Source organism: Myiozetetes cayanensis, unplaced genomic scaffold (genome assembly GCF_022539395.1).
Source record: "Myiozetetes cayanensis isolate MyiCay16 unplaced genomic scaffold, myiCay2020 scf5-8, whole genome shotgun sequence".
Lineage (NCBI taxonomy): Eukaryota > Metazoa > Chordata > Aves > Passeriformes > Tyrannidae > Myiozetetes > Myiozetetes cayanensis.
Window position 1 is genome coordinate 23,927,013 of NW_026087742.1, and position 25,478 is coordinate 23,952,490.

General features: G+C 44.6%; 1 protein-coding gene across 1 annotated transcript in view; it reads right to left on the reverse strand.

Moving 5' to 3' along the window:
* Nucleotides 1-4,041: 4,041 nt before the first annotated feature.
* Nucleotides 4,042-25,478, reverse strand: part of ARHGAP31 (Rho GTPase activating protein 31) — a 58,992-nt gene continuing 37,555 nt past the window's right edge. The window contains exons 4-12 of the mRNA XM_050333151.1: nt 21,145-21,227; nt 20,416-20,523; nt 18,591-18,736; nt 16,652-16,850; nt 14,740-14,864; nt 12,260-12,319; nt 10,818-11,441; nt 10,182-10,492; nt 4,042-9,281 (exon numbers count right to left, since the gene is read on the reverse strand). Of these exons, the coding sequence (XP_050189108.1) occupies nt 6,831-9,281; nt 10,182-10,492; nt 10,818-11,441; nt 12,260-12,319; nt 14,740-14,864; nt 16,652-16,850; nt 18,591-18,736; nt 20,416-20,523; nt 21,145-21,227 (4,107 nt within the window). The 3' untranslated portion in view covers nt 4,042-6,830. The remainder of the gene's footprint in view (nt 9,282-10,181; nt 10,493-10,817; nt 11,442-12,259; nt 12,320-14,739; nt 14,865-16,651; nt 16,851-18,590; nt 18,737-20,415; nt 20,524-21,144; nt 21,228-25,478) is intronic.

A 25,478-nucleotide genomic window follows, 5' to 3' on the forward strand; every position in this document is an offset into this window, starting at 1 on the left:
CTAACTTTTGAGGCAACCGTGACTTGGGTAGGTCTGAGCTTTCCAGGTCCCAATCATTTTTAGTCCTTAACACTGAAACCCTAAACTCATGTGGTGAGGCATGTTCTTTGAAAAGTTTATCCTGCTCAGATGTAAAGTTAATGAATGGAAATCTCAGATGGAAATCTCACTGTCTTTCTCTGTCTTGACCTTTATGATCCTGTTCTTTTTGCTGCTGTTGATGCCTTGTGCCAGTCTCCTTCACTGGGCTAAATTTCCTTCCCTGCACTGTCTGCCTTTCCTTTGCTGCCAGGTGACCTTTAGCCCCATCCAGTGGGATAGCAGCTAGATGTCCTGTTGCCCATAGCTTCTGTACTCTAGGGTGCAATGAGGATGCGTGAGACACCAGTATCAAATGCTCTTTGGCGCTGGGTTAGGTTGCTTCCTGATTAACAGCCAGTTTGGGAACTTGCTTAATCCTGATTTTGGCTTAGCTGAAAGTATCTAAGATGTTGTAGCTGTGGCTTCCAATAAAACCTACATAGGCAATTGTCCTGAGTCAGACAGGCAAAAGAAACTGGGTAAAATTGTGTTCAAACACTTGCATGTGTTTAAGCACCCTGATTTAGGGAGCAGTGCTGATTGGAGCATGAGCAGGCCTCCAGTGTGCCTTTTACTTAATTTTCAAACCATGGGAATGCTGTGCGACAGTTTGGGATTCTCCTCTTGCCTCATGTCATTGCTAGACTCTGTGACACAAAGAATAGAAAAATGCTGTTTCTTGTACAGCACTAGCAATTGGCTCTGACTAACAACAATTTCAGAGTTCAACAAACATGATTTTCTCTCTCACTTTGTGTGCCAGTTGCCATGGTAAGCAGGAAGCACAACCCAGGCATTTCCCTAAAGGGAAACTGAAGTCATGAAGGAGGTAGGAAAGGGAGACAAGCCCTGAGTTCAGCTGCTGAGTAGGAAAAAAAAAAAAAAAGTATTTCATTTAACCTAATGATTCATCTGTTTTTTAGGGAGATCAGTGAGCAGGCTGCACTGCAAATACATCCACTAAGGCTACAACCACAAGAACACCCCCCCCCACCTCCTTATTTTGGTTTTTTGTTTTGTTTTCAGGACAGAAGAGGCACATACTAATAATATTCACTTCCATGCTACATCTCAGAGATTGGATTAATAAAAGCTAGGGAATTAAATTCATAATTTGCTTAAGTTCTTGCTTGTCCTTTACAAAGCAACATAAGTGCATATATGATGTACCAGAGGCTTCATAGTAACTTCTGTTCCAGCTTGGCTTCTACTATACAAACACTGGGATCCCAAAGTTTTTCCGTACTCCACTCTACTCCACTCTGCATTGCTCTGCATTATGACAGGCAAGGCAGAATTCTGCAGGACATGTGCTAAATGGGAGGACACAGTTGTACATCACGGAAACTTCAGCATGGTAGAACTAGAAATGCTAAGAAAAAATTATAGTTTTACCCTTGAAAATTTTAAAGTATGTCAGGTAACAGTAATTCTGCAGAAGTCTACAAGCCCTCACTTCATCTTCAGAGCTGCAAAGCAGCTGCAGTCTTCATAACCTCCAATCAGAAAAGTGTGTGGTCGGGCCCTAACCTTTAATCCCCACCATCCAAAACCACACAAACACAATTCAGTGCCCTGGCCACTCACACAACAAAAGATGGGCTCAAACTCCATGTCCAGAGGAAAACAAAAACATTCACTGCATTCATAAACCAAATCCAGGAAAAAGAAAATGTTCCAAAACATCACTAGGGCACAGGTCTGTTTTTTATGAAAACTCTAGTTTAATCTCATGGCTGAGACCTGGCAAAACATCTTTCTTTTGTGGCTTTTGTTTTTCTTTCCTTTTTTTTTCCCTTTAAACAATCAGGCACAGGGGCAGGCAAGTCCACACAGAGAAAAAAAGCTTAACAAAAATGCAATTCATCAGAGCTAGCAGGAAAAATAATCACAAACCAGGGCTAGTGGGATTGGGACAGTCCTTTTCACAGTGTCTGACTTCCAGCCCTTCCTTTGACCTGGCAGCAAATAATATTTCAAAAGAGACCAGTGCCTGCAAGCACAAGATCTAAGATCTGGACTGCTGCACAGAGCCCTCAGAAAGTTCTTGCCTCCAGCCATCCCTCCTTTCTGGGGCTGTTACAGTCCTACTCCATCTCCAGTTGAACTCAGTGGCAAGCTTTCCATTCCTTGTTTGGAGCAGAACTAGTTATCACCAAGCTTTTACATCAACTGGGAGCAAGGAAAGGCTAAAGCAAATAGGGATCAGCTACAGCTTCTCACCGCCCCCCTACCCCCACCCCGTCCCGAGATTTTTATTCATTTTTTCTACAGATGGAGACAAGCAAAAGGGACAACTGCAAAACCTGGGCATGCTTGAAAGATAATATATGCTTCAGTAGATTGTTTGCATTTTCAAGGGCTTGGGAGAAGATTATGATGGAAAGCTAAATCAGTCCTTGCACTCTGGTCTCCCCTGATCTTATCCCTCCTCTCCCGGGACAAGACCGTGCTCAGAAAGGCGTATTCAGGCCTCCTGCCCACCATAGATTAGCCGGAACTAATTAGCTTCTTCGTGGGCAAAAAGCCCACATTTGATCTCACACTCTCAGTGCTGCAAAAGTTGCACCAGAAAACAGTTCCATGCACCAGCCCAAGTTTCACAGATGTGTAAAATACTATTTAGGCAATTCCTTCATTTTAATTACATTTCCATTTTAATATATTTATATAGAATGATCTTATATATATATATATATAAAAATTTTAAAATTGTTCACCACGACAGACGTTTCAGAATCAATAAAGAAAAAAGATTTTGGTTGCACCATTTGGACTCTGGATGAGGGAAAATCTTGCAGGTTTTATGGATGCTCTCTAATGCAGATCTAAGTTCCTTTGAATCTCCAAAGGTGAAAAAATAAGTACTTCAGTCTTTCTGCAGTGATGCCATGAGAAGCCCACAGGACTAGGATTTATAAGGCAAAACACGGTCCTCATCTCTGTTTACTCTCCTGCAAATAAGGCAGCTCCAACACGAGCTAACATTAACCGTGTCCCTCCTTTCCATCAGGGGACTCTCATTTTTGCCAGCTTAGCTGTTTCACTCTGAGCTACATTTAACAGAAGCTGCACAAACCCCCTGACTTCATGGGAAGAATAAGTGCAATTTACTCACTTCCACTGGTAAAAGCCCACAAGCAACATATGCTGGTGATCTGTCATGTCTGATACTGGGGCCATCTGCAAACTTGGAAATAGCCTTTACACAGTTCACAGTCTCAGGAGAATTGAAATGTACTGCTGGGTCCCTGAAATGATCTTTGTGGAGCTGCAGATGATGAGCCAGTCTATTTAGTCTTTTCAATACCAAGAACAACCAGTGTAGCTCTCTGGTACACAAAACTTCAAATTCTGGGCCAGGCTCATCTCCCATAAATCTGATCTATCCCTCTTCATAATGCTTCACAGATAAACAATTAAAAAAACAAACAAACCCCCAAACAAACAACCAAACACAAATCTCAAAACAAGGAGAAAACCCCACAAATCCTTTCTTAGAGAGATCAGGACTGATTCTGAAGCTTAATGAAGTTGGATCTCAGGAAGCTCCTGCCACACAGTCAGCACCATTCAATGGGAGATGGCCTCTGTCTTCTGGTTCTGGCCAACTATCAAGCTCTGGTCCTTCAAGCTGACTGCAAGTGCCAATATCAACATGGATCCATCATCAAGCATTACAGGATCTGCAGAAGGCTGGGTCTGGAGTTGGGAATCACAACACCTGTGCAACAGTGCACCTTGCAACTAAGCATGTACTTTCAGCTCTGCAGGACCTGAGGCTTTTTCTAAGTGCTCTTGGAACATCAGCTGCAGGCTGGAGATGAAATTGTAGATAAGAAATGGGATCAAGCTACAAAATAGACATATCATTACAGCATCTCTGCTTAATTAAAATCCAGGACCCGGATCTGAGTTCAAGTTCTTAAACATCCTTACAAAGTATAGTCTGGATACAGATTTTAGTTGAGGCTGATCTTTAATATTAAGTAAAGATTTCTAATAATTTTCTCTTGCAGGAGTTTCACCACTTATGCCAGAAGCACTATTACTTACTGGAATGCTGTTAAGAGATGAGACAGTCTATTATATACAAATTGCCAGACCTCATTTCTTGTTCATACATAAACTTATATGAGAATAAGGAGGGGAAGGAAAAGTGTTTTTAACATGCCAAGGTTCCATCACATTTTCTTTTTCTTTTGATACATTATTTTGTGAGATTATTTAGCTCTCTTCCAGGTGCCTTGGCTGTCAAAACTTCTAGGAACTCAGAGAATAAATCCTTGTCCAAAGTAACTATTTTGTTGATGCAAAAAAAACCCCTGGGCATCATTTCCACAACTTTGCCTTCCTCTAACATCTTACAATACCTTGTATCGCACCTTTCCAAGTCATTTGCCATTAACCCAGCCATGGTGATTAAAAGCTTTCTCACGAGGCAATGAAAAAGTCATTTGGGTGCCATGTGAATGCAACACAGAGCTGTGCTAACTATCAGGAGCATGGAGGACTGGCAACCCCCTAGTTTTAATAGGAGGCTGCATCTTATGGTCTGGGAGTAGAATAAAACAATTGTCATGAAGCTGCATGTTCTGGGCCTGCTCTCCACAGATTGCCCAGGTAAAGCATAGGCTGACTTCTGTGAGAGAAAATGGACCCAAACAAGAACTCCAGGCTCTCATCTGGTTTTACTATTCTCCCTTAACAAAACTGATGGATTTAGTTCTCTGCCCTGTTCCCTCCTATATGGCACTATGCACAAATGAGTACAGTGGGGAGGATCAAAGACTGCAGCTGGTGGCAGGGAAAAGCCCTCTTGATTTTTCACACTCCCTTTGGATATGGCAGGAGAAAATTCTGCTGAAGATATATTACTTGCATTTGTGGACCCAGAACTTCTCAAAAATACTCTGGTACCTCTTCCCTTTAGCAATCAAGGAGTGCAGAGAAAACACCATACAGCCTCAGGGCCCTCCAGCCACAATGGCACTGATAAAGTGACACAGTCAAAGTAGGAGCTCATGGGCTGAGTTTACTAATCATTTTAAATTGCCAGTACTTCAGAAGAAAAGCCCTAAACATACATCCTTTGGGAAATTTTGGCTGATACTCATTGTGGTGGCTATAGCACTTCCTAACAGATGCTCAGTTACTGCTTAAACTATAGCCCACGATACCCAACAGAGGGCCTACAGACTCAGACATCTCCAGGAATGATGGCCCCTCCAAGTGCCATTACAGGGACAATCTCAGTGCTGGCAGCAACACCTGTGTTCCTGTCTCCTCTGTAGTCACTAGTGACACTTAAATTGCAGAGACAGCCCAGGCTGTGCCTGACTTTGCAATCACCCACGGTCACAAAGCAATCAATAGATGAGCCTGTGGTGAATGTAGAGTTAGAGGCTTTATAAAGGAAGCTTTAATTCTATTCCCGCAGCAGCTGTTGCATATCTGAACATGTATTTTCCTGTAACATTAATGTTCCCTTCAGGAGAGAGTTTAATTCACTTCAAATCTCCCTCTCAGGACTTGTTCATGATCTGTTCTGCAGTCTCACAAATCATCCTCTTTACCATACTTTTAATCAATCTGAAAGCACTGAGGTCCAGGGAGGTGACAACCAGCCATGCTCTCAAAGAAACAGTGTAAAATCACAAGGAGCAGAAGCTGAAAGGAATAAGCAGCACCTGGGGACATGCCACACAGTGGCAATGAAAGACCAAGGGTCAAAGATATGTCAGTCAGGGTGCAAGAGGGCAATAGCCCAAGGATGTGCAGAACAGGAGATCCACTTTTCTCTGCTATTGTCAGTGTGGAGCTCAGCTGGAGATAGCTGCAGAGGTGTCACCTGCCTTTAAGCAAGGATGAAAATAGTTGATACTGGACTTTGTTATGACCATGTCTTGGCTTTCATTGATACCTGCCTGGGAAGTCTGTATGCTGGGCAATCAGCTGCACACTCATTCCTCAGCCACATGGATCTTGTCTGCCTGAGGAAGGTGTGGCTGAGCACACAAAACTCATGAGCAAGACTTGAGAGATTAAAAGAACAACTAGGCGTTTCCTGTACAGCTGCTTTCATTCCAGCCCTTGCATACGCTGGAAAGAGCACATCTTTGATGCAAGGATAGAGCTGGGGGCAGTGTGTTCAGGTTTTATGTTTGTCATTGAAACATCCTTGAGTGTCTCACACCCTGTATGACTGTGACCTGCTCATACCAGCTTCACCTTCCTCTTCAGCTATCCCCAGCCTCATGCACTGTTTATTTACACTGTTTAAACCAAACAGTCTTTCACTGGTGCCTGGAAAACAATGGGAGGAGTTCCTAAACATCTGGATCTACCTCCTCAGAAGATGCTGTGCCCCTGCACCCTGGGCTGCAGTGTTTTGTAACAGGGTTTCCTCCAAGCCCTGTTTTCTACTTATACCGAGATTTATTTTTCCTTTTCTTCCATAGGGAGGATGAGACTTTCACAGGGATTGTTAGACAATAAGCATGAGAAAATGCAAGTTCCCTGGGACTGGCTTAGAGAAAAAGAAAAAATAAAGCAGGCAGTGAGGGACTAGGCAGAGGTGAGAAAAGCAAGACAAAGAGACTGTGACCTTCCATAGCAAAAAGCTTTGCAGGAAACCATAGAGGATTCAGGTCCATCTTGCACAAAATAACAACAGCAAAATGGCAAAAGAGTTGGTCTTGGACGCTCCCATCCCAACCGTCACAGAAAAGGAACAGGAGAAGCAGCTGCTATTCAATCTGCCTCCCACTTCGTCCATCCAGAATCACAGAGCGCCTCTGGGGCTGGTAAAAGCAGCTGGTAGAGGTCTCCAGTCTCTGGCCATTCTTGGGGATGGTCATCTTGTTCCGCAGTGTCACCCCCTCGGGCGTCGTCCGCGAAGCCTCAGACAGATCGCCACAAATGGGGCTCAAAGAGGAGGTCTGAGTGGGGCTCCTTATGGGTGATAATAATACCCTGGAGTCTGCTGAAGTGGTAGGGTGGTCCATAATGGGGAAAGGGGGACTGAAGAGAATCAGACTTTGGGGCCTCCCGGGCCTAGATCTGTAGGAAGGCTTGGAGAACCCTGATGGCCTCTCTATCTTTGAAGACTGCGGGTTATCTCCAGCTGTCTCCCCTCCAGAGGTGCGCTTGCGACGCAGAACGGGGGCATCCAGAGCCGGGTAATGACTGGACTGAGGCGGCTCCAGTGGAGGGCCAAGGCTGCCATGCCAAGGACAGGCTGAGTCCTTCTGAGCTGGGTCACTGTTTTCTTTCTCTGCTTTGGCTTTCTTTTCTGTCAGTGGGCTCTTGGGGGCCTCCAGGTGACTCCATGCCACCCGTGGTGTTTGCCTGATGGTCTGTTTGGCTTCTGCCTCCTTCTTCTCAGCAGGTGGAGCAGCATTCTGAGCCTGCAAGGGCTGGGGGATCTGGGTGTACTGAATCTTGGGAGGTATCACAGGCACCGCTCTAGCCTGGCACATCTTAATCATGAAGGAGGTCCTGACCGCCGACACACTGACAGGGGCAGAGTTACGACGGCCAGTGCTGGCATGGGCCACTGCCAGGTAATCCAAGTCTAGATCCACAGGGGCATTGAAACAAGACCCCCAAGGAACACTTTTACTGGCAGCAGGGCAGTGTGTCGGCAGGGATGGGACAGAATCACTGGTTTTTACTTCCTTCTGCCCACACAGGAGGTTCCCAGGGGCAGATGGCACGGACAGGCTCTCGAATGTGAAGAAATCTGGGGCTGGGAGGAGCGAATCCAGGTTGAGGGATGAAGGCCTAGTCTTTACTTTACGAGGTGTTTCTTCACTTTTATTACTCAGCTGTGACTCAGGGGCAGAGCACAATGCTTTGGTGACAGTTCCTCCTCCCAGGGCAGTGTCCTGAGAGATGGATAACTCCTCTTTTGTGTTCTTTGTCTGTGAAGAACTGTCTCGGCTATTTTGGTATGGCAAAAAGAGCTCAGGCTTTGAGGTCCAAGGGTTTTCTTTGCTCACATCCCCTTTCTTTTCCTCTGGCTCTGAAAGAGGTATTCTGGAGAGTCCTGCTTTCTCAGTTGGTGCTTCCTCTCTGCTGAGGGCGTACTTCAGCTCCTCAGGTTTTGAAGATTCTTCCGGAGGACTTGAGCCATTGTCATCTTGCATAGCTTTGCCCAAACTAGAGGGAGAGGTGGGTTTTGTTCTGGACAGCTCACAAGTCACTGACAGAATGTCACTGTGTGGTTGCTGCTGGTCAGTGGCATCGATGAAAGAGAATGGGATAGTCCATAAACTCATCACTGTGTCTTTACTGTCCAGGGAGAGGCTGCGACTGAATCGTGGTCTAAGAGAAAGGCCTGAAGCTCTCTGGCTCTGTGGATGAAACTCCTGTATCATCTTCTCCTGAATGTCCTTAGAGGTGGGGGAATGGAGAGGGCTTGTAACCCACTGGTGATCCTCCCATGGCTCCACAAGTTCTAAGCTCTGCACATTATCTGTCCAGGTGTCCTCATCATCCTGGTCACCAGCATCCTGGGTTCTGCTAACAGCATTGCCCTCCTTCACCTCCGGGATTCCAGCTCCACTCAGTGCCTTGGAGGAGAATGTGTCCCTTTCATCAGTAGTCATTATCTCTTGCTTCTCACTCCGGATCTGGACTCCAGTAAGACCATCCTTTTCCCTCTGCTGCTGGCAAGTGCTATCTTTTTCTCTCCCTGACTCTAGACATGCTTCTTTGGAACAAGAAAATCCATCACTTAGGGCAATCTTATTAAATTCTGATTGACTATGAATCTTCTGGTCCAGGCTAGGAGCGAGACATTCACTCTTGTTGTCCACCGCTGGGTGGTGGTTCTTTGGAGTGGCTGTGCCAGCTGGAAGAGTACTCAGTTCAGGTAGGGCTGAGCCACAGCTCTGCTGTGCAACTGCATCAGATTGGCTGTCTTGTCGCTCCATGCTGCTGGCACCAAATAAGGGCACCTGAGTCACCTGTGATGCTCTGCTTGCAGATGTCTGCTCAGCTAGTGTTGCATTCTGCCCTGGACCAGAGGAAAGAAGGTCTGTTTTTACTGAAGAAGAAGATTCAGAAATTAGGCTTGTCTTGGGGACAGCTGCTGGCAAGAGCAAGAGCTCCTCTTCAGGTTCAATAATTTTCAGTTCCTGCTGTATCTCTGTCCACAGAGGTTCTAGAAGGGCATTTGCCGCATCCTCCTCAGTCTGAAAAACAAAAAAAAAATGCCATGACTTGGGAGCTCACAACTCTACCAGTAAATACCTCTGAATTTTCCCCAAACAGCCCTCTCAGAATAGACAGGGTCCTAGATAAGCACATTTATGGGTACAGAAATACAGACAAACATACTGCTACCAGTTCAAGGAAGGAAATACATCTATAAACAAGTGGGGCTATGGAGGAGAAGATCCAAGGTGCAGCCAAAATGAGGACTGGACAGATGTACTGAAACAGTGAGCTGAATGAGTAGCTGGAATATTTCAGCCCATTTCTCATCTCTTCCCATTCAGGCTTGCTTGGCCTTGCCAGAGAATACGCATTCCCAAAACGCATACAAACTCGAATGAATAATCTATTCAAGGAGCTATGCCAACAGATCTTTAAATAGCTGTCCAGAGATGAGTATCACTGTAAGAAACTTGGTGAAAAGGCTCTGCTAGAGATGCAGAGGAGGCAAAAATAGTAAGAATTTAAAAAAAATTGTGTACAGCGAATGGAAGAATAAAGGACTGTTCAGGCTGTCCAGGACAAATGGGACAGAAAAAATAGAAGAGAAATTCAGAGACCGTGGGTCAAAATGCTCAAACATCCGGACAGACTCACATCTGGAGAGTCTCAGAGCAGACAGATCATAAGGGCTGACATTGTATAGTTAAAGGAGAAGAAAACCAGAAGGGGACAGTAGGTAGTTATGTAAAGGTAAATCACCACATGGTGCTGTGGGTAGAAGTGAAATCAATTCATGGTCAGTTCTTGACCCTGCTTTGCCTAGGCTATAGACTTGTAGTTTTCACAACTGTAGACACACAATTAAACTTTAAACAACCTCTCAGTCACTACCATGACATGGTCCCCCACCTTCACTCTCATGCCTTCTTCCTTACCACATCTCTTAGGCACAATCCTTCTTCTGTCTTAGCTGTCTCTATCTTCTGTTGAGCACAGTTTCCTTCTGAAGAGACATCCTTCATCTTGAGCTGTCCTTGCTCTGGTCTGTCTGCTGGGAGTGGCCCCTTATGAAACTCCAACGCTGGTGTTTTTTCCAAGGTGGGACTCTGCTCTAAGGATTGCTGGGGGCTCTTGGCACTGCTTAGGCAGCTGCTTTGCCCACATGTCTTCTGATTTTCTGCTGCTGGCTGTGGAGTTTCTAAGGACTCAGGTTTCCTGGTTGCCACCAGTTCCTCAGGGTGAGAGCCTGGATCAGAAACACAAATGAAAGATGTAACCATTTGTGACTGAAAACTTGTGTCCCGAAACAAAGTGGTGCTGTTAAAAGCCAATACCAACTAACAAAGACGAAGAACTCCTTCCAGGCACAACAGGATGTTTCTGAGAGGCCATGGGCACTTCCCCAGTCTCGTTGCTGCAACAAACACCAACCTCATCTGCTTTCAAAGTCAACACCCATCCTGCTACAGCTTGGTCTCTTTCCCATCACAAGAGCAGGCTAGAGAAACATCCACGCCACTAAGCTGTGGGGCACCTCCAGTATCCACACCTCCCTCCTTAGCACAATATACCTCTGGAGGCTGCCACTGGCAGAGTGGGCTCCAGCTGTTTCTCCTTCCGCTCCGTTGCCAGGTCTGTCCTTGTGTGTGTCCCTGCTTCCATAGCAGAGGGGCTTGTGCTCTCCACCATTAGGGAAGACAGCTCCTCTAGGCTGGAAAGGGAAAGCTTCTCTTTGGTGGGCAGGCGACAGGGCGTGCTGTTGGTGCTGATGACTGCAGATACTCGCAGGGGGACAGATACAGCAAATGGCTCTGAGATGTTCAGGGCTTTCCTCTGGTGACGAGGAGAGGCCTCCAAGGGAAAGAGGCTGCTTGGGAAGCCTGACTTGGTGGCTGTTTCAGAGGTGTAGAACATAAGCGCTCCTTTGGCTGAAGTCTGCTCATTTTCAGCATCCTCTGCTACCCGGAAAACCTTCAGCTGCTCAGGGGGTGACTTCACCTGTAGTGTCCGAGGGGGACCTTTCTCTCCACTCAGCTCTGAGCTTCCTTTGGCCCCCATGGCAGATCCTTCCCGCTCCCACTCATTCTCCTTGCTGAGGTCATATGAGCTGCCTGTTCCTCCTGTCCGTATCTTCGTCGGAACAAAAAACCCTCCAGTAGTCACTGACCGTTTGAACCTGCCTTTTTCATCCTCCCCTAGAGATGGGAACATAGGAGGAAGTCAGTGGAAAACAAAGCACTAGCAAACAAACTTCCTCTGTAAGGAGCCCTCATCAATCCCTCCAGGAAAGAGTCCTGCCCTGGTTAACACTCACATTTCCCCAGACAGATAGGGACAGTAGCTACTGAAGACCTTCCAGGCTCTAGCCCTGAGGCCTCCTTCAAACTGGGCAGGCAGGGCTGGATAGAATGCCCTCCAGTGGAAATCTCCCAAGGCTTTTATTAGATACTCTTCTTAACCAGATGCAACCAAGTCTAGGGCTATGCACATGCCAGGCTTTGCTGGCTTATTGCAAGCACTTTTCACCTATGAATGGGAATTTTGTGCCCAGAATAACCAAGAAAGAAATCAAAGCAATCCAACTGCTAATAAAGATGCAGCTAGACACAGTGGTAACTCTCAGGAGCATGCACTGAGATAAATGAGAAATGAGAAAAGGGTCAAAAATGCATGCACACAAAGATGGGGGCACACATCACTATACAAAAATACACACCATGGTGAGATAGACAAAGATACAGACTGCTGCATCCATTGAGGGCAGTGAGGCACTGGAACAGGCCGTTCAGCAAAGTTGTTGATGCCCTATCCCTGGCGGTGTTCAAGGCCAGGTTGGATGGAGCACTGAGAAATCTGATCTAGTGATAGGTGTCCCTACCCATAGTAGGGGAATTGGAACTAGATCTTTAAGGCCCCTTTGAACCCAAAGCATTGTATGATTCTATGATCCATGCTGCTGAGAACGCAGAGCTGCAATCCTTCACCGTTACAGTACAGGGTATCGATGTCTCACCTTCCACTGGGAGGGAACACAACGAGTCCATGCTCTTCGCAGGCCGAATAGTTGCTTTTTCTGTGGAAAAAGAGTTTTAGAAGTGGATATCAGATCCTGTGACTTTGCAGGCTTCACCCATAAAGATCAAAGACTACATGCATACAGAGAGGCATGCCAGGCAGACATCAAATTTTCCATTTTCAAGAATTCCCCCCATGTATCTGCACCACGTGGCTTATTACCCACAACACTTGTCCATACAGCTGAGGATCTGCTAGTGCTAACAACAGCTTTGCACCTGCTGGACATGTGGAGAGCTATACTTAACCCAGCCAGTCAACACCATCTCCACTGTGAAGCAGTTAAGCATCCCAAAAGCTGTTATGTTCCACTGCCCTCCCTGATCAAGTCGGACTATTGGTTGTGGGGCACTTTTTAACTAAACTGACATAAATGCCTTTCACCTCTCATTCCTGATAGCAAATGTTGGGTTATTTTTATGTTGCACTCCCTGGTTTTTTTGCTGATGTGAGCATGCCCTGCCTCCAGCAAGCGCTCGGGGAAATTTATGAGGGCAGTAAGCAACCTATTTTCCTGGTCATTCTCGCTGGACTTGCTTGTCCAGAAAAAAGCTGCCATTTGTTACTAGACACTCTACAGGTCTGTTCCTGACAGGTTTTGGAAGCTTATAGCTGTTACTGCTCTGAAAAAGGGAGATGAGGAAATGTAGCTGGCAAGGAAGACAGGGTAGCCTCTGACAGCCCAAAAAGGATCTGTGGAGATCTGGAAAATGTCTGGGAGCAAAGTTTGCTGTTTACAGAGTTGCACAAAGTAGGTAAAGCAGAAAGTGAGTAGGCTTGTTGGACTTCATTTGTTTATATAATTAAGGCTTCTGGCTCTAAGTTTTGCATGAGCATAGGAGAAACTCCATCTACTTTTTTGCATTTATATGGAGTCCTGGCTACTTTTTACATTTATATGGCGTGATGTCTTCCGTACTGGCTCAGCTTTGCAGGAGGAACAGAATTCAAACTGTGTCGCTCGCGTTTTGTGTGACTTACAGACTTGCATGCATGGACACAAGCTGTGTTAAAGCATGTGCTTAGTTTCAACAGCAAGTTCATCTGTTTCCTTACATTAGGCTGTAAGAAAAGAGCACACAAAAATATAACATGGCAGTGCAAAAGTACTGCTTCTGAGAGGTACTACTTCAGTACTGAAAACTCTGTGCACGGTTTTGCATTTATGTGTCCTACTGGTGAAAATGTGCAGCCCCCTGTTGCTCAGTACTGTTCCCGGAACAAGGCTCAGCCTTCACGATCACTGGGCTGCAGTCATTCCTGGGCATCCTTGGGTTAGCACTATTTTGAGACAGAGTATTCCTTATCAAAGTGAGAAGGTGATCCCGTGATCAAAATAGGATAGAGAGCTATTTTGAGGTCTGCCCTGGGCACCCTATGTGAGGCCATCTGTACATGCAAAAATGGGGGAAGGCGGGGGTCCAAAAAAAGCTGGATTCAGCATTTGGCATCGCACTCATTTCTGATAGAAACACAGCCTGTCATATATGTGGTGGTAGGAAATGCTGCCAACATTAACTATTTTATTTTAAGTCTTGCAATGTTTGGTAGTGGTCCTCCAAACTGGACCATCTCCAGGAGTCATGAGATTATATAAATAAAAATTCCATCTTCATCTTCTTTTAAAAACCAAATTGCTTGACTTGGAGATAATAAAAAGTCTAGGACATATAAACCTAAAACATTTCTTTCTGCACTCAGAAAAAATGGTATGCTTTCTTTTAAAAACTGTGATTACTTTTAAGTCAAGTTCCTGATTTTTAGAACTTGAGTCATAATTTCTGAACACTGGGAATTGGCAGTGTCATTTGATTTTCTAGGAAGAAGTGTTTAAGAGATTGCAGCTCAAAAGAGACTAGAACTTGGGATTACAGCCAGAAGAAAAGACAACTTCTCTCTTGGAAATTCTGCAAAAGCAATGGCTTCCCTTAAAATCCTGAAAGCCAGGAGCCATATGAGCTCCCGGTGCCTTGTTTTTTGCAAAGACATTGAACATAGTTGGTTCTTACTGCCCTTTAGTGGAAGGGCAACACAGAAGGACAGCCTAAAAGGACAGCCATTCACCCAGTGCCATGTAAGGAACATTAGGAGGCAGAGGCTGGCTGTGCTGGAATTGACTAATCCAAACCTACACCGCATTTCCCAATTCCCAAACTTGACAGCTGGACACCAGGAGCCTGTTTAGGTACTAAAATGAAATATATACTCTAGCTGTCTGGCATATCCTCCCGAAAGGCTGCTTCTTGCCATCCCATGAAAATGAGGTGTTGTGTGTGAAACCACACAACAGGCATGACCCCATTAGACAGTCCCAAGTCTGATGGTATTAGTGGTATGTGGTTGCAGGTTGCCCTATGGTATCAACATCATAGGACAAAGCTCCAGAGAGAAACACTTAACTGAAAAGTGTGTTCTTACCAGAAAGCTTCTGTGCCCTTACAAAGACACTCCCATTTCGACTCAGTTTAGACTTTGATTCTGAGCCAGAGCGGCCCAAGTTGAATATCGACTTCCATTTCTTGGACTTGGTGGATAATTTTCTCCTGGAAGGAAAAAAGGCTCATGAGGTTACTGAACCCTAGAGACTTTTATCTTTTTAATATCCCACAAAGAACTCTGAGCTGTCTCCCCTCAACACTGTCCCTCTTTTCTTCCCACACCTTGTTTAATTCTAAAGCATGCAAGGCATAGTGCTATACAACCAACTCTTCTTGGTTATATAGCTAGCAATTACTCTGTAAGTGATTTATCTGTATTGCTGATTTATCCACTTCATGGATGGAAAGACACCTAAACCTTCAGATGGTTGGGTCTGGCATCATGCTACAGCAACTGTGATTGACTGAGCAATCAGCCATGCTTGTGTCCAGAAAGGAGAGGTTTCCAAGGCTCGGGCCATCATGCAATACACAGAAGAAAAATTGCCTTTTAACAGGTTTTAATGATACAATGCATGATAAGTTCCTGAGAATGGATGGAACTTGTACAATTGCTCAGTGCACAAAGCTATCCTGTAAAGACCACATCTTATGATGAAAATAAAAGGATACCTTAATACAAACTAGCTCTTAATGCTTCTCGAGCCAACATTAATTTAATCACAGGTGTTATATATTCTTATTCAAGTATAATGTACTAACCAAATAGGAGAAGGCTTAAGGGAATTAAATCATTTTCTTGTAACTGTCAGAGCAAGTGGGACATCAGTTCCCTGGGTCTCTTTGGAAATCACAGTTTCATGTAGAAAGAAACTGCCAGTCCTGAAGCCATTTTTTTTTCTATGCATATTTCTACATAAGGCTCTGTTTCAGTTCCTTCACATACCCATTCTGATTCCTCCTTCAAACTCCCCTCTTCCAGAGCAAGAACTTTCTTATCTCCCTGTCTTGCTCTCCATAATGGGCTTTCTACCCCCATAGTTCTACTTTTCTTTCAGATCAGTACTCAGAAGGGTACAAATCAGTCCTACAAAGAGGACTTGATATCTTGGGGATAGGACTGTTCTCTTCAAATGAGAAAGGAGAAGGCACTCTAGAGGGGTAATACATCCTTTTGCCTTAAGCTGGTTATCCTCTTGCCAGTATTCTGTTAGATGGCTCCTTTTTGCTTTAATATATCAAGTGACAATAAATATCTTTTCTCTGGTGCTTTATGGGTCAGTAGATTAATGAGCCTCCTGCTGCAGAGGCTGTAATCTATCAGAACCTGGCAGTAGAGTGGCCATGTATTAACAGTTAGATAGACCAATAGATAAATACTTAGCCTGGGCCACTGTGCCAACCTCTGCAGTAACCTCTGCTGAAATAGGACTCTTCTCCTGGCATAGACATAGCTGGCATAGATGCCACTATGTAAATATCTCTCCATGCTGGGAGTGAAAATTAGCCTTACTACTTGACCATAATTGCAGAGGAACCTGGAGAATGATGAAGCTGAGCAGGTCAGTGGCACCAGGCATGCCATGGATCAGCCACCGGCAGGTGGAACACGTAGGTGAGCTGTGCCCCAACCTGCTCCATGTTCATCCCGTGTTTGGCCAAATTCTGAGCTGGCATAAGGATGCAAAGGCAATTAATTCCTCCCACAGGAGGCCTGTGGAGTTCTGCCCCGATGGAGGGATGAGGACTAGTGGAGCTATGAACCCAGTAACTGCAATACTTCTCAGTAGCATCTGTGCCTCTTTTGAGAAGGGCACAGAATTTTCTCTTGATGGTGGCTGTAGATTCATGTGTGCAGCTGTGGGGGTACCATGCTAACAAAAGGATTATTCCCAATCACACTAGGGAGCCTGCACTTTTTTATTTGCACTTTAACTCCTCTTGACACTCACTTGCTGTCGGGGAGGTCAACAACTGTGTGGAAGAAAGACCCAGTTACAGGCACAATTTCAGGCAAGCTGTTCTCTCTCCTCTCCTTCCGAGCAGGGTGGGATGCAGACAGACTCCGTGCCTGAGCTTCTTCCAGGCTCACCAGTTTCATTGGGAGGGAGGCTGAGGGGAGGGTCAGACTTTTCACAACTGATGCACTCTCTGAAAATCAAGAAAATACATTCCAGCCTGGAGTGAGGGGAGACTAGAGAAAGAATTTCATGTCTTTATTTGACTGGAACATCTCCTGTGGAGGGGAGAAAGGAGTGGCACGTGCAGGGAGAAAGGCTTTTTGTCAGATAAGTCTTTCAGCTCTCCAGCAACCTTATCCATCTGAGTGCATTCCCAGCAGGGGCCATGCTTGCCAGCCAAAGGCACTTCTGTGTGAAAGAGGTGTCTCTGAAAACCACCAGGATTCACACAGTCCCTTTTCTCCTCCCTCCTCCACCCACTCCCACCCTCAACCTGATATTGGACCAGTTCAGTCCATGATCCAAATCTGGTGCCTACTTCTTTCTCTCACTGCCACATCTTTCTCCTTGTCTTGCTTCAGGAAGGGGGATTGTTCTAAAAGCCAGCAATACTTTAACTTTCTGATACATTTCAGGGCCACAGAAACAGTGGGACTGATAGCCCAGGAAACTGAAAGCGCCTGTTTACAGATGCTAACTTCCCATATGCCACCTCAACAACAGTCCTGTCCTGAACAGACTGCCTCAAGGCGTGTGAAGGAAGCCCAGGCTTTGGAGTCCACCTGGCACTTAGCCCTACTGCTGAAGAGGGTGCAAGTTCCTGCCTCTGCAGAGGGGCTGGGTGAAGGGGCACTTTCCCACTAAGAATCAACTCAGTTCATCAGCATCTTCCTCTCTTGACTCCATATTGACTCCAATGCCAGCAGTGTTCAGCACTCCTCAAAGCTGGGCCAGTTTTGGGTCTCTGACCTGCAGTACAACCAGAAGTCTTGGAATTTACTAGCCAGTGTTTCACTACAATTCTTAAGGCAGCACAGGAGCAGTTTCTCACTCCATGCATTCTGCCAGGGCATAAATAAGTGTGTAGGAATGACACCTTCACCACAATGCAGGGGTGTTACAAGTTGAGCAGGGCACCACACTGGATATAGTGGGATATAGTGATAGACTAGCACATGTTAAGGTAAAGATGGGCAGGACGAGCTGACACAGGGCTGGAAAGCAGAAAGGTAGATACTCCCTGAGTTTTGAAGGTATTACAAGTCTTTCTAGTGTGTAAAACAGAAAGGTGCATATTTCTGAAATTATTTGAGGTCAGTGTGGATCCAAACCTTCTCACTTCACAGCCTTTGCTGACAAAGCCATCACTAAAACAACAAAATCAGTGTCTCTAATGCTGTTCCATCTCTATTGATGTCCCAGAAAAAAAAAAAACAGCAACTCCTACATAAAATGTCATCAGGAGCAACACATAAATGTTTGGCAAAAAAATTAACTTTTGTCCTGGGAGTATGACCTCTGACTTGGGTGGATATGGTGGCTGGAGGTAAGGTATTGTTGGTATGAGGAATTGTAACTGGGAGAGCCTGAGAGAAGAGTTGAGACTGTGGCTGGTGGACTTAGAGAGAGAGCTTAGACCAGGACTGAGAATCTGTCAGATGGTCTTCCTTTCATGGAAAGGGTGAAGCCAAATGAGATCATGCAAAAGATGAGACGTAGGACAACCTGAGAAAACACAGAAGGAGGGTAATATTCAAAAAGAAAATGCTGAAGATAGGGATGAAGAGAACAAGAATAAGGTATTGGGCTCATAGTGTCTTAGGGGGAGTGTGTGATGCTGGTAAGGGTTAATGTACTTGAAATATTAGTTGAAAGGGGAGCTGGAGTACATGGCAAGTGACAATGTGAAGTGGCTCAGGGAGGTTGTTACCAATGTTCTCTGCAGAGCTGGCTTTTCTGTTGTTGCTGAAGATCTGATCCACATGGTTCAGGATGAACTCGATCACCAGTTGCTGCACTCGCACCTCCAGGAAAGCTGCATCCCCATTGCAGCCAACTGCCTCAATCTCCTTTGACCTGCATGAGGAAAGAGGTGTACCAGTACTGAGAATTGCCACATAAAGCCTCTGGGAAGGAAAGATCAGATTTCTTCCTGCAAGCTTTGTAACAGGAATGATTTCCCCACTCTTGCTACACTTCTTGTTCTCCTTTCCTCACAGGCCATCATCCTCTCTTTGCTTTTTCACTCTTTTAAAAATTAATTTCCTTGTTTTCTTTGCTACCTCTGTTTGCTACCTGACTGTGTTATTTTCCCTACTTGGCTTCTACATTCTTCAACACAGATAAGATTGTGACTCTCAAACTCCATCCTTGTCTCTCCTTTCTCCTCTTTTAGCTATTTCAAAATTGGGCCTGAAAGACAACACAGGAGCCTTCAAACGCTGCTTCTAGATCCCTACTCAATGTTTCAATATCTCTTAAAGAAATCCCTTAGAACCCTGCTCAGGTCTTCCCCACGTCAATTCTTTCAACGCTTTGTGCCCCAGTAGTCTCTTCTCTGCCCCCCTGTACTCCCACATTCTCACTCTTGCTCTCAGCAAAGAAACATTCCTTATCTTGACATGCCAAAGTGTGGCTGAAGAAATTATCTCTGGGCAATGGATCCTTTGTAAAGTTAATGACTGGTGTGTTAGATAATAGCTTGGGGCATTGCCAAGAGGATAACCCTGTAAGGAGACTGCAGTTGCATTGCTTGCTCCTTCCTTTTCCTCCCTGGGACTTGTACTTATGAAAGATTGCAAAGGGAAACAGACTTTATATTTTTTGACAAGGACAGATGCTAGAATTAAATTGTTTCGGTAGTAAAGGCCCACTTTATTATATTTCATGGAGTCAACATTTGATTCTTTTTCAGAGCCTGCTCTGCCAGTTTTGTGATTGAGAAGGGTGAGATAACTCTTTTGAGAATGCTTTTCAGGCCTGTACCTCTCTAGCCAATGTCCTTTGCCAGCCCAGGGCTTCCACTACCAGCTCTGCCATAACACCTTTCCTGCCCAGCTGCTGTCGTGGACTCTCCCTGCGTAGTTCATTCCTCTAAATACAGGCGTATTGGATGGACAGGGAAGACAAGTTCAACAATATATAAAACATTTCTTTCTTTTCCCCAGATGCTATTTTTTCTTGTTCTTCTTAGCTCTACAACATATCAGCCAGACTTCTGCCTGAACTTATCCAGGCTTCTTCTCATCAGAGTGCCAGGCATAGCAAACATGAAAAACTAGCTGGTGATCTCAGATCTGACAGTGGTCACCATTTTAAGCCCACCAAGCTCATCTCACTTTTGGGCTAGCAGATCAGGGCACAGGTCTGCAGTATTTTTGCCCTGTTGCTCTCCCTTCCAAGCCTTGCTGTCTCTCACCACTCTGCTGCAGAAGCACTTGCACCACGAAAAATATCATTAACGTTCCCCAGTGATGAGCTAAGTCCTCATTTTTAAATCTATGCTCAACTTGCAAAGAGCAACTTTTTTTTTAATAAGAAACACACAAAACCACAAGTTTCCTTGGATGCTGGCAGTAAAACCTTAGATTATTCAACCTGAAAGAGCTGTTTCCTCTGCTTTGCTCTTCCCTTTAGTTGTTCAGCTTTTCCCTGTCTTTGCAGTTCCCTCAGGTGATTGGGTCTTCAGGCTCAGGTGCTGGCATTCGCCTTAGGGCTCAGCATGGTGCTCTGGGCAAGAGGACTTTCTACTGTACCTGAGGAGATTTGGAGCCCACACCAAGGCCAGGTTTCTGGTGTGCATGTTGGTCATGTTGCTGAAGGAGGCCAGGTGAGTCAGATGCTTGATCAGGTATTCCAGTGTTCTGAGATGGTTTCAGAGAAAGAAAGAAAAATGTGTCAGCTTAACAGTGCCTGCCCACTGGGACAGCAAGGCTCAAACCCAGCCCTGTCCCCTTCTCAAGGAAGGCAGAATCTGCAATGGCACAACAGGCCCCTTAGGGCAGAGGATACACAGCATCAGCATTTGCATGGGATGGCAGTGAACTCCTAAACAACTGTGCTCTGGGGTTGCCAAAGATGGTGCATGAACCTAACTGTCCTGAGCAAGATGGGAACAAAGAAGATGGGAGATGGATGGAAGAGGAAGTGGGATTATGCAAGGACCGAGCTCTGAGCTCTTGCTCAAGCACCTCCAGCAGATCATCTACTCCTTTCCACACTGGGACACTGGCCAAGGGTGCCCTAGCAGTCAGAGCTGGGGAAGGAGGATGAGCGACTGCGGCAGGGAGATCTTGTTCTGTCTCTAACAAAGGTTTGTTCAATGATATTTAAATGCCAGATAAATTGTTGTCAGATTTGGAAATGGTGAGTCAGCTTGGGGGAATTGATTTCTGGAAATGAATCCCGGTGCTGTTTCAGGCAATATTCCCTGATAATGAGGATCAGCACAGTGATTGCCAGCACCTCAGGGGACACGTTCTTACCTGTAATGTGATGGTGGGAGCTCCTGGATGACATTTTGAATTCTTGCCAACTGCTCGTCCTCAGGGAAGCGTGATACTGCTTCCTGCAGAGATACAAGGAAACAATACACCCTGGCAATGGACTCAGGGGAAAAGGAAAAGGGATTAAAAAGGGTCACACGAGACAGCCTGTCTCAGAGGGAATGCTCTTTTGTTACTTTACAGAGCTACTGATAGAAGAGGTTGCTTTGTGTCCCCAACACAGCAGAGATTTCCTGCACTGTTACTTCATGTCTCAGTACATTATCCACAGGCATTCAGACAAGGTGGTCAGTGTTTAGGGGAGAGGGGCATTTAAGGTCTTAGACCTTCAATTATGAATTATGGAAGTTTGGAAGTTGTTTGTTTGTTTGTTTGGGTTTTTTGTGATTCTTTTCCCTTTTTTTAACTTGAGCAATAGTGGGTGAAATAGAAAGAGAGGGAAAGAGAGAAGTGAAAATAATGGAAAAAAGTAATAAACAGTGATACCTTCACTCACTCCCCCAAACTGTGTTAAAAATCAAACAGGTTTTTCAAGCCCTGTGTTATGAGAACACCTTGGATATACATGTTTCATATTCTTCAAATAAGCAATATTTTGACTGTCACATGAAGATAGCTATAGGGATTGTTTGTGTGAGTTTGCATCTTTTATGATGAGAGAAGCCTTAGCAAAATCACCGTCTAGGTAGATTAATAAATTCTTATACTCAGGGTTAGACAGAATCAAGGCTATACATCTTGGTCTTGAGAAAATCTCTGCAGACCAAGAGCTTAGAGAGCCACAATAGACTTTTAGTCTGCATTCCTAGGGGTTCACTACATTGGTATTCATCTGCTCAGCCATTCCCTTTCAATATTTGTGCCAGGCAAGGACAAACCACCAGAAAGTTCAAACAATGCATGACTGTCTGGGAACCTCCTGCCTACCCTACTGCCACTGGAGTTTGGAGCAAGTTCAAAGAAAGATGCTGTGACCCACACTGCCAGCAGAATCTGTGCCTACAGACGGACGTCAGCACTGCTAGGAAAGAAAAGGAAGGAAACAACCCTTCCCCAACCACTCATCGCTTAAACATTATGAATCTGAAATTACCAGCCACAACCAAAGAAACATCTTCCTGTAACATCCACACTGAGGATGCTACCCTCTCTGTTTTTGTCACTGTCCTTTTCCCAGCAGATCGCTTCTCATGTACAAGGACCAGCAAAATAAATATCTCCAGTTTTGAGGACAGAGATGTGATGGCAAAGAAAAACAAGTGAGCTCACTAGTTTGGTGTATGTGAGATGCGGGTATACTTGTTTTGCCCAAATTAAAGGTAGGTTAACTCCTTCTAGTGCTTTTTACACATAACTGCAGGTCTTTTTCCTTGTCTTTTTTTTTTTTTATTTTACTTCCAGGTCTCAAAGACCCAATGACTCAACAGCAAGTGAATACCAATTTCTCTGAGGTCATGACCTATTCAAACCTCTGGGCAACATTTTTGACCCACACAAGCTGTGCCTTTGAAATCTGAGGCCCCCTCCAAAACTGTGGATTACAGCAGCAGAATACAGAATTCAAGGAAGAACCATTATGCCATTTATTACATACTGGTTGATCATGGTATGAATTTATGTAACTTAGTATTTTTTTTTACTCCACTAGTGATTATGAGAGTGCACGATTCATAAGCCCTGGTTAACAAGGGGAATAGAGTCCAGAGAGAAAGTAGGCTTGGCCTCCTAGAGCTGTTTTGCTCTGAGGGAGTATTTGATTCCTCTATGTCCAGGCTAGAACAAGCCAAGCAGAGTCAGCTTATCTATCCTGAGAAACAACCATCCATCACTAGAACACAAGATGGCAATCATTTAGCAAATGTTGATAGCCAGTGAGGTCATGACTGGGAGGTTACACCTGTGAACGTGACATAGTGATGACCAAATAGCCAACCCCTCCCTAGTCATTAAGAATTTGACTTTCCTTAGACAAAAATCTCTGAATCACCCTGGTGACTCAAAGTGCAGCCTATCCCAACTAAGAGACAGCTCTGACTGAGTCAAGCTGGATTAACATGTGTTCTTTACTCCTACCAGCACTCACTTGCTGAGCTACGGCTGCCACTCTTCCCTGTTCAGACACCCCACACATACACACAATCCTACTGGGTGTCCTTGGGGAATTGGTCTTTTTTTCTTTCTTTCCTCCTGGTATATGACTGTGCTTCCTGTCAGCTGGGTTACCAATTATAAATCCCTATTGAGTAGATTACATGAATAATGGATTTTGTGGCTGAGCGGACAAACTGAAAGGCCAGAGATTAAAAAAAAAAAACCCTTTTAGGTCAGCCCAAAGTGATAACATTTTGGGGAGCTGGCATAAGATTTTTGAAAACAGTTGTTCAACATTGACAAAAGCATTACACTCAGCCATGTATTAAGGAAATTATATTATAAGTTTTAGGCTATTTAACCCTTTTCTGAAAGACATTATATATAAGTTAGATGTGTTGATATAATGTTGGAACATTTCCTTTAGAAAGTATTTGTAGAAGAAACACTTAGTTACAGAAATGTTTTTTCGTTTTGTTTTTGAATAAAGCTATCTACCAAATGTATCTACTGAAAATCTGCAAGTCATCATTCCAAAACTGCACTTTTCAGCAAACATTCTTTCCTAAAAAAGTTTCCACTAAATCGTCATGTTTCCTTTAGAGCATTTTTCTTCCATAAATCAGTAGTGATAGCCAGAGAGACACCAGCCAAATAGCTTCAACAAGAATGAAACTCATCAGTTACAGTGAATGGATGAATAATGCCCTGTATTTTCAAGATCCTATTCATCCTGACTATCTCCAGAGATCCTACCCTATATCCTTGGAATCCTTATATCCTGGGGATACAGGTCAATTTTTCAAATCTGCTCAGAATTTTTCCTGAGTATTTGGTTATACGTCACCTTGAAACATAGACCAATCTTACTTAAAATTTGGCATTGAAACAGCAAGACACCTAACACTATTGCATATCTGTCAGGCAGCACAGCAAGCCACTTCCCACCCCTTGGTCCCCAGTACAGTTTTGCCCTAACAGCTATCTGAGTTTTTATATCAGGTTGGTGCTTGGCTGGTTCCATCTAGCTTTGCTCCACAGTAAGCTTCCCCATCCATAGATATGCCTGCCTCTCCCTCCCCATAGCAGGCAACAGGCAATTCTCTTTGGAGAGTGTCTTCTTGTGTGGATCCAGTGGATCTCCCCAGTGCCTCCTGTGCCATAGCAGTGTCACTTTAAAGTGTTTAATTCAGGGTAGAGGCAATGCAGACAGAAACATCCGATTTTGCAGTATGTCTTCTCTGTAACATCTGACATTTTTGGCAGTGACTGTCCCCTCCTCCTCCCAGCAAATGGGAAGGAGTAGGATGACAGAAATTCTTAACAAAGAACGGATGTTTCTAACACTGAGAATACAGTAACTCCCCACCCCCCCAGTTATCTATAGAAGTTGGTGAATTCTTTTAGCTGCAAATGCAGACCTTTGGAACATAAGACTTCAACCTCAGAGATGGGATTTAAAATTGTTGGTGTCATAAAAAACTGAAAGTGGATTTAGAGTGGTAAGAAGCAGATAACTTTAACAACAAGCATAGCTTTCTGTGCCAATTTTAAATAAAATATTATCTGTCATCAAAATTAGCCAACTCTCTTAAAAAATTCAGGCGTTGTGGTGTTATTTTTCTGCTCCCCTGCTATCTGCTCCTGGGCTCCAACTGCATCCATGTATAATCTGTGGCTGTTTTACAGAATCAAATAACTACTCCCTGAATTGTAATCTCTTCAAACAAAGTTAAAGATTTCTGCTTGGCCAGTTGCCACTTTCCTCTGCCATTTGTATTTATGATGTGATTGTGACAGACCTGATATGCCATAGCTGGCATAACCTGCGTCATCATTTGCACTCCTACAAACTGTGTAAAAAAGGCTACAGATGCAGAAAAGCTGATGCTTTACTCATGGGCTGAGAAATCAGTTTGTGCAGGTGTCAGGGACAGTTGGAGGGACAGGAATGAGGAAACCACACCCTTGTGATTATGATCACAAGCCCCAGGTGACACAGAAGACTCAGTGATGGACAGTAATGAGGAAAAGAAAGAGCATTCGTAATTCTGAGAGGAGGTGTACAGTGGGGAGAGAGGCAGCAGGGAAGCAATGCAGTGAAAAAATGAGCAAAATGAAGGGGAGGAAACAGCAGACAAACTGAGAGAAATAAACATGAAATGGTGAAAAGAAACAAGGACAGGGAAAGAGAGCCAACACAAGATGAGAAGGGAAGAACG